Source organism: Charadrius vociferus, unplaced genomic scaffold (genome assembly GCF_000708025.1).
Source record: "Charadrius vociferus isolate BGI_N301 unplaced genomic scaffold, ASM70802v2 scaffold341, whole genome shotgun sequence".
Taxonomy (NCBI): Eukaryota; Metazoa; Chordata; class Aves; order Charadriiformes; family Charadriidae; genus Charadrius; species Charadrius vociferus.
The window spans coordinates 2,760,765-2,767,977 of NW_009646847.1; the positions used below are offsets into that span (position 1 = coordinate 2,760,765).

Consider the following 7,213-nt stretch of genomic DNA (forward strand, 5'->3'; position numbering starts at 1 on the left):
AGACGCGCCATTTGCCCGGGGTCGTCCACTTGGCCGCTCCGCGCCGGAGGCCTTCTGCTGGGAGACCAGTTTGTTTAGACGTTGGAACGCGCTGGGAGTGATTTACTGGATTTGATTTAAAAGACACAGCGGGAGTTGGCGAAATTCACGTATCGTGGGGTTAATGTGGGTTAGAACGGAGCTATTTGTAATACAAAAATATTGCATACCAAATACACACATCTGATTTCTTTTAATCCCAGCTCATTTTTTGCAACATAAATCACTTTGTTAAAACGAACAGCTAAAACAGCTGGTTTAGGCACCCTTGAAACACACAAAGATCCGCTGCTTTAGATGCTCTAAGTGAGCAATGAAAAGCGCTAAGTGCAACTAGTCTTACAGGAGAGAGAGGGAAAGAAACCCAGTTTACCTCAAAACGCATGTGGTGGGCTCCGCTGACCAGAGATGGCGCAGGCCCAGCTGCGCTGACGGCACAAGGTCCGCTGCCTTCCCTTTCCCTTCTCCTGGTGGAGGTCTCCTCAGCTCCACGGGGGAAGCATCTCCCACCCAGCCCCTTCCCTGGGCATAGGCAGGTGCCCAGCTGACTTGGGGCCAATTAAAGAAGATAAAAGAGTCAAACTGGCTGCCCAATGAGGAATGGAAGTGGGGCAGGTAATTTGCAGTGATTGATTGATGCAATCATGGCCCTGTGAAGGGCTGTGTGGGGCAGCTGCAGGGCGGTGGGGCACGGCATAGGCGCGTTGACTCGTCAACGTGGTCACGCAGGCTGCTGCCACCGCTCCCATGTTGGAGCAAAGGCATCTTGTGCAGTCGTGTCTCTCCCTGTTGTCTTCTCCTGCCGCATTTCCACCAGCCTGTGAAGTCATGCCTGGTAGTGCTCAGCTGGCACTGCTCGCCCATGCCCCAGCGGGATGGGGACACCGGGGCAGGGCTGGGGACGGGGCTCCTTCCAGCACACGCGTTCCTGTGCTACCCCGGTGACTGGCTGCCAAAGCGGCCCCAGCCCCAGCCAGGCCACATCCTTCCTGCTGGCGATGTGGAAAACCCCTCGGGAAACACCGGGAAGAACCAAAAGCCCCGTGCTCAGCCCACGCCTGCAGCCCTCGGCAGCGCTCCCTGGAAAAACCACCAAGGGTGTTTCAGAAATCGATTAGACTGTACCCTTATTACTATTTAAGTGAATAAAATCACTAAATGCAGCACTGGGGGCAAAAAGACACTCCCACCAACAGATTAATTCACTACCAGGAACCCTACGTGCCTCTAATTTGGGTCACCGTCACTCCATCCTGGCATTTGCTTCATCTGCACGCTGGTGGTCATCTGCATCTACTTGTTGGCTTCAGCATTGCACAAAAAGCAAATTTTAAGTCCTTGCTGAGATGGGCCTTCCTGTGATCATTTTTTTACTGTCTAGGTTTTTATCTGCTTTGGTAGAGTTGTTTTTTTTTTTTTGTTTAGAATTTGCAAACATTCTCCAGAAATCCTCCAGCCGTCCCTTCTTGCTGTAGGCACCACACAGCCAATCTACTGGTACGGCCCAAGTGAAGAGACTGAAGATGAAGGCTCATTCCAGCCTGCAAACCCTCTGACAATTAAATACACGGCAAAAAGGGCACGGACACATTCAGGCTCCCTATTAGGGAAAACACTCATGTGCTCAGTTTTAAGCATGTGGTTAAATCCATTCTTCTTTGCAAAATCTTTGAGACATAAGCACATGCCAAAGCGCATTCCTGAGTAAGGATGCTTCCCTGAACCCAGGCCATAACTCATTAAAACCCAAGGTGCATTTATCCCACTTTTTCCCGTGAGCGGGGATGTGAAAAAAAGGGGAGGGGAGAGAAAGAAAACAAGCAAAGAATTAATTTTGATTTGAAACTGATCTACGGTGACAAGGGGCATTCGGTTTTGTTGAAGTAACTACAAGTGGGAAGTATTTCAGAAGATATCTAAATAAATCTTTTTAAAGGGGTTTTTCTCTTTCTTTCTTTCTTTCTTTCCTTTTCCCTCTAATTACCCATGTCTGGTAGTCTTGGATCTCAACCCCTTGTTATTTAAAATACATATTCATGGAACTATATTTTACAGTTGCACTGTTCTGGTTACAAAATAGCTTCTACTTTTCTAGGACATAATTTCATTTTGTTTAGCCAAGAATTCATTAAAGAAGCTATAAATAACCTCCTTTAAATATTTAGCTGTGAATAGAGGGTGGACTGGCATTGATGGCTTATTTTAGTACTAATGCAATATGCTTTAAAAAAAAAAAATCCGCATTTGAGCATGAATCCAGTTAATCATTAACACTTTCAACGTGATCCTCGGCATCCACTTAAAACAGAGACTGCCCCCTCCCAGCCGGCGAGCTTCGGGCACGGGAGGGCTGCACAACTTTCCCTTCGGTTTTTGTTGCCGCAAAGCACAATTTGCTCCGTATCGCGGGGAAAACGCAGCCCCGCAGCTTAGGTGGGCTGCTCCCCCAGGCAGGGACCCCAGCTATTATCCCCCCCAGCTCCCATCAGCCAGTGTTTTCTACCCATGAAATTTCGCCACCTTCCCAAACTCTGAGTGGAGAACATCAGAGTTCGATGGAATGAAGCCTTTTGTAAGAGTCACCTTAGAAAAAGAAGTCCCAATGCCCCCACTTGCCTTCTCAGCACAGAGAGAAAAAAGGGGGAGATGGGGATCCTGTTTCAAGGGGCGAAGCTGCACTGTGAGCTCCTCTGCCATGATCCGGGAGCGAAGCATAGGAGCGCACGGCACAGTTAATTTAGGAGAAGGTGAGGAAACGGCATTAGCCAAGACCCTGTTCACGGATGGCCAAGATTTGGAAAACCAGATGCTGGTGGCTCTCAGGCTGCGTGTTTACAAATCCACAGAACTGCGGCCAAAAGCAAATCCTCCCTTACACCGCCCAAGCCCTCACTCTTCAGGCTGTGGTTTGATGGTGTCAGCTGGAGAGGAACATCCGTTTAAGGTACTCCAACTTCCCGCGCCCTCTGCCAACGTTTTCCTTGTCCTTGCTCAACACATCACCCCTCTAACTGTGCTGATACAGACATGCTGAGAAACAGATTGGAAAACTCACTAGCTTCAAAAAAACACACACAACTGTCAGGAAAAAAAAAAAAACCACTAAACCCAGTAGTTTGTTTTTTAAACCCAGCTCCACCACCTAGTATCGTTCAAGGGGTGGCCCAACAAAAGCTGGGTCAGCCCAAGGGAGGGGACGGCGAGAAGACGGGCAGAAGCTCCTGGGCAGCGACTCCGAAAGCCAGGATTGCTCTCGGTCAAGAGGAGGATACGCAAAACTGTACCCCGACTGCGGCAGTGCTGTTGCATTTTGAAATAAAGTTGAAGCATTAAGACATTTTTCCTTAGTGCGGACTCCCTCTGGGCATTCCCAAGACAATGACAATGTTTTCTGAGCATACAAAAGAACTAGGAGATTTTGTAATCAGAGTCTGAGTTTATGCTGCTCTCCTTAAGAGCGTTCAATTTCCATGGACATTCATTAGCAGGAGGTTAAAACACAATGGCAGAAGAGAATGGACTGCTTTTATGTCCATGTGGTAGTAAAAACTTCAAGCTAGAAAAGCAAGTTCAAAATAAAAACCTCCCCGCGTTGTTTCCAAATTAGTAGCAAAGCGACAAAAAACACACAACTTTCACAGCTTTTTTACTGAAAATTTAATTTTACAAAATACCCTTTTCCATCAAAGAAACTTCCCTGCAATGTACATGAACCCAGCGTTTATAGATCTGTACAGGGAGACATCAGAGAGGTTTGAAAGAAGGAAAAAATCTTCCAGCAGACACCTAGCTGCAAAACCTACAACAATGTGAATACAAGTGTGGCTTAAAATGCTAAAGCAAGTAATGCAATATAATTGGTGCATCTATTTGAAATGTGAAAAGTTTCCTTAAAATGGTCCATATGGTATGTGGAACATCACAGCTGGCACAAAACTGCCTGTATTTAGGTTTAAACACAAAAACAATGTATGTAAGGAACAGTTTTTGAGAAAGAACCCAAGTGCTGCTATCATAAGGCAAACATATACAGAGGTGCTGACAGCACACAGGGAAATCCACAAAATCAGATAAATCCTCAAGTGTTCAAACACTGAACTTTTTTTTTAACGTTGCCAATAAACGTTTAAAAGATAACCAACGCCAAATGAACACAGGACACTCTTTTTTAACTAGGCAGGTGTAACGCAGAGGGTTTCCCACCACCTCGACCCACGCGAACCTGGGCGCCAGTCCCACCGCCGCGGCCGGCAGGGCAGGACCTAGTTAGTCTGTTGCATCCTGGCAGCTTTGAATTTTGAAATCCTCTTTGTAGTTTCTTCTGACGCTTCGGACAAAACCTCCTCTGATTTTCGCTCCAGAATGGTGGGCAGGACCGGGTGAGCAATGACTGGGTGTGGTGTCAAGGAGGGAGACAAAGGCTCCTTTTCTATAACGGTTCCGGAAAATGCCTACAACAGAACAGCATACTCAAAATGAGCTAATAAAATGCAAATGTGAAGCTATGCCCATAAGGTCATTACCCTATATTAGCCTGATTAGGATTGTTATTTCTTTTAATCAAAAGTAAAGAAATATCTTTAAATCAATGATTGTTCCTCGCATAAGTAACCGAATTGTAATTAACCTCGAAATACAGCTTGTTCAAAGATGACTGAATGAAAGACAGTGTCTTAAAAGTACTACTTAATCTCATTCCTACCGCATAAATGAGCTAAAAATTTGCTTCCTCACTGACACACGCTCAAGAAATAAAACAGCTGATGTAATATATCGTTTCATTTTGGATAAGAAACGGAGAGATTTTGCAAAGTTGGAGCATGTCAGCATTTCCACCATACGTCATATTTTATGACTTAATATATTCTAATTGCATCAAGCTGACACACTGCATACAAATTGGCAAGCACATATTTTGTTTGTTCTTTTCTCCTTACCAAATATGATCAAAAAATGGTGAAAGCAATTTATACTTAAGAAACCAGCAAACTTGCTTCCAACTATTTCTCACCACAAAAGGTCTAATAAAAACATTTAATGTTCAAAATGGTGATTTCTACGCAGCCGATCGTATGATTTAATCCTTTTTAACTTAGCTAAGAATTGACCGTGATTCCTGGAAAACAATGGGAAAAAAGGCGAATTTTCATAAACACCTTTAAGAACGCATCACCCTATTACGTATTGAAAACAAAAGACTGTCAATGCCTACGGACAATGGGAAGCAGTTTACATCCAAGGCTTGATGCTCATACTGGGCACAAAGGAATGCACACCAGATTTATTAACTATGCTAAGTTCTGCTTTTTCATAACTCAGTTACCAAGAAAAACAAAGCAAAACAACCCAGCCATTCTTCTCTTGCAGGACCTGCAAAAAAAGCAGTGTTTTTTCTGCTCCAATAGCCAAAGTACGCCTAAAGCCTTGCCTGTACACAACGCTGCTGTTCGAACACCACGCTCATTTTCAAAAACAGGTAAGCAAAACACAACCTAAGAAGATCGTGGTAAAATTAGAAACAAAAAGAGAAGAAGTGAAGTGCGTTGCAAACGGTAATGGAGAAATAATGTATTTCAAACACCCACAAAAACAACCAAAAGCAAAACAACGGCATTTAAGAAGTCATGTCTTCCACTGGAGTGTTTTGCTCGCTCCCCTTCAGTTACTTAGAAAAAACATTCTATTGTAGAGAATAATCATGCCGTATTCCGAAAATGGACTAATGGGTAACATCTAAAGTGTACTTAGATGTTCTATAAAAATAGAGCAAAAATTTTCCAGAAAGTATACAACGTGAAGTGTTGTATACTCTACAGAGGGATCTTCCACCACGAATCTTCACATCCTGTCTGGATCCGTCTGTAGCTGCTGCTATGAAAAACGATGATAAACAATAGTTTTTACAAGGAATTCATTTCTTGTCAAAAGTAATTTTTCTCAAAATAGTGTTTTCACTGAACTTGCCCACTGCATTGGGAACTACTGAAAACTCAGTTTCATCTAGTTTGAAAAAACTACTCTAAGTTCTTACAAAATAAAAATGAAGAATACTCTATGCCATGAATTTCAGAGCAGCGGCTACATTTCATTCTTGTCCTCATCCAGTCCCTAAGCAACTGTACGTTTTCCCTTATGTCGTACAGTCTCTTTCCTTTATGACAAAGCCCTGAACTTTCTAAACGTGTGGAAATAGATTTGTTTGGGCTCACTAATGGCCCTAGTCTGGAACAGGATGGGTAGAGGTGCAATGCTTCCTTCCACAGGGCAATTCCTCTGCCTTTGGCTAGTCCAACTAATCACTCAGATGATATTTATGTGTTTTAAAACTTAAAGACACCACCTGGAAACTAGCTGCCTAGTAGCTGTGCACCAGGATATTGATAAAACACAGGTTACGGAGAATTCACCCCTCCCTCTCATTAACTATGAAGTACGGATTTTTTTCCTTTTTTTTTTCCCCTTTTGTCGTATCTTTACAAAAGAGCTTCAGGTCTCCGGGAAGTCACCTGACTTGTCTCCTCCGCTCTGCCCCGAGGATGCATATGACAGAAGCTTGTCATCTGATAATGTCCTTCTGCAGCAAAGCAGGTAGGAGTTAGAAAATTATTTTAAAGAAATCAAACTGATGGTATAGGCAACTACAGTCATTAGATTTCTCATTTTTATCCCTGCCAACAATCAATAATTAATTAAAAACTGTACCTCGGTTGTCCCTGAAGAGGGAGGAAGCTTTTTCGGTAGCTGCTGCTGCCCCTCCTCCTCCTCTTCCTCCAGTATGCCTTCGCTGTTGTCACTCTGAGTAGCTTCATCACAGCTAATACTCCTCTGAACTCCTCGTCTGTCATCAAACTCAGCAGCACTGTTCTCACTGGTATCGCTACAAACACTGTTCTCTCTGCTTCGAGACTTCAAAATTGATTTACGAGGGACATATTCTCCATTCACAACATCAACAAAGACTCTATAAAGGAAAATGTTAGCTTTAATAAACCATTTCAGGATCAGATGACAAATTTACAGTGATCTTGCTTTGTCTTTTGTACAAATTAATTATGACGTGCTTTTCCAACTTTTTCGCTGCAGAATTACAATACTGTACCTTTAGAGGCATTTTATTTACCAACGTACAAGAACCAATTCTGCAAAGCAAACACTGGTATGCCCTTTATTCAAG

The 7,213-nt window shown here is 43.6% G+C and overlaps 1 protein-coding gene across 1 annotated transcript in view; it reads right to left on the bottom strand.

Annotated features, from left to right (window-relative positions):
• Positions 1–3,672: 3,672 nt before the first annotated feature.
• URI1 (URI1, prefoldin-like chaperone) overlaps positions 3,673–7,213 on the bottom strand; it is a 37,434-nt gene continuing 33,893 nt past the window's right edge. The window contains exons 10-11 of the mRNA XM_009894089.1: positions 6,742–7,000; positions 3,673–4,490 (exon numbers count right to left, since the gene is read on the bottom strand). Of these exons, the coding sequence (XP_009892391.1) occupies positions 4,302–4,490; positions 6,742–7,000 (448 nt within the window). The 3' untranslated portion in view covers positions 3,673–4,301. The remainder of the gene's footprint in view (positions 4,491–6,741; positions 7,001–7,213) is intronic.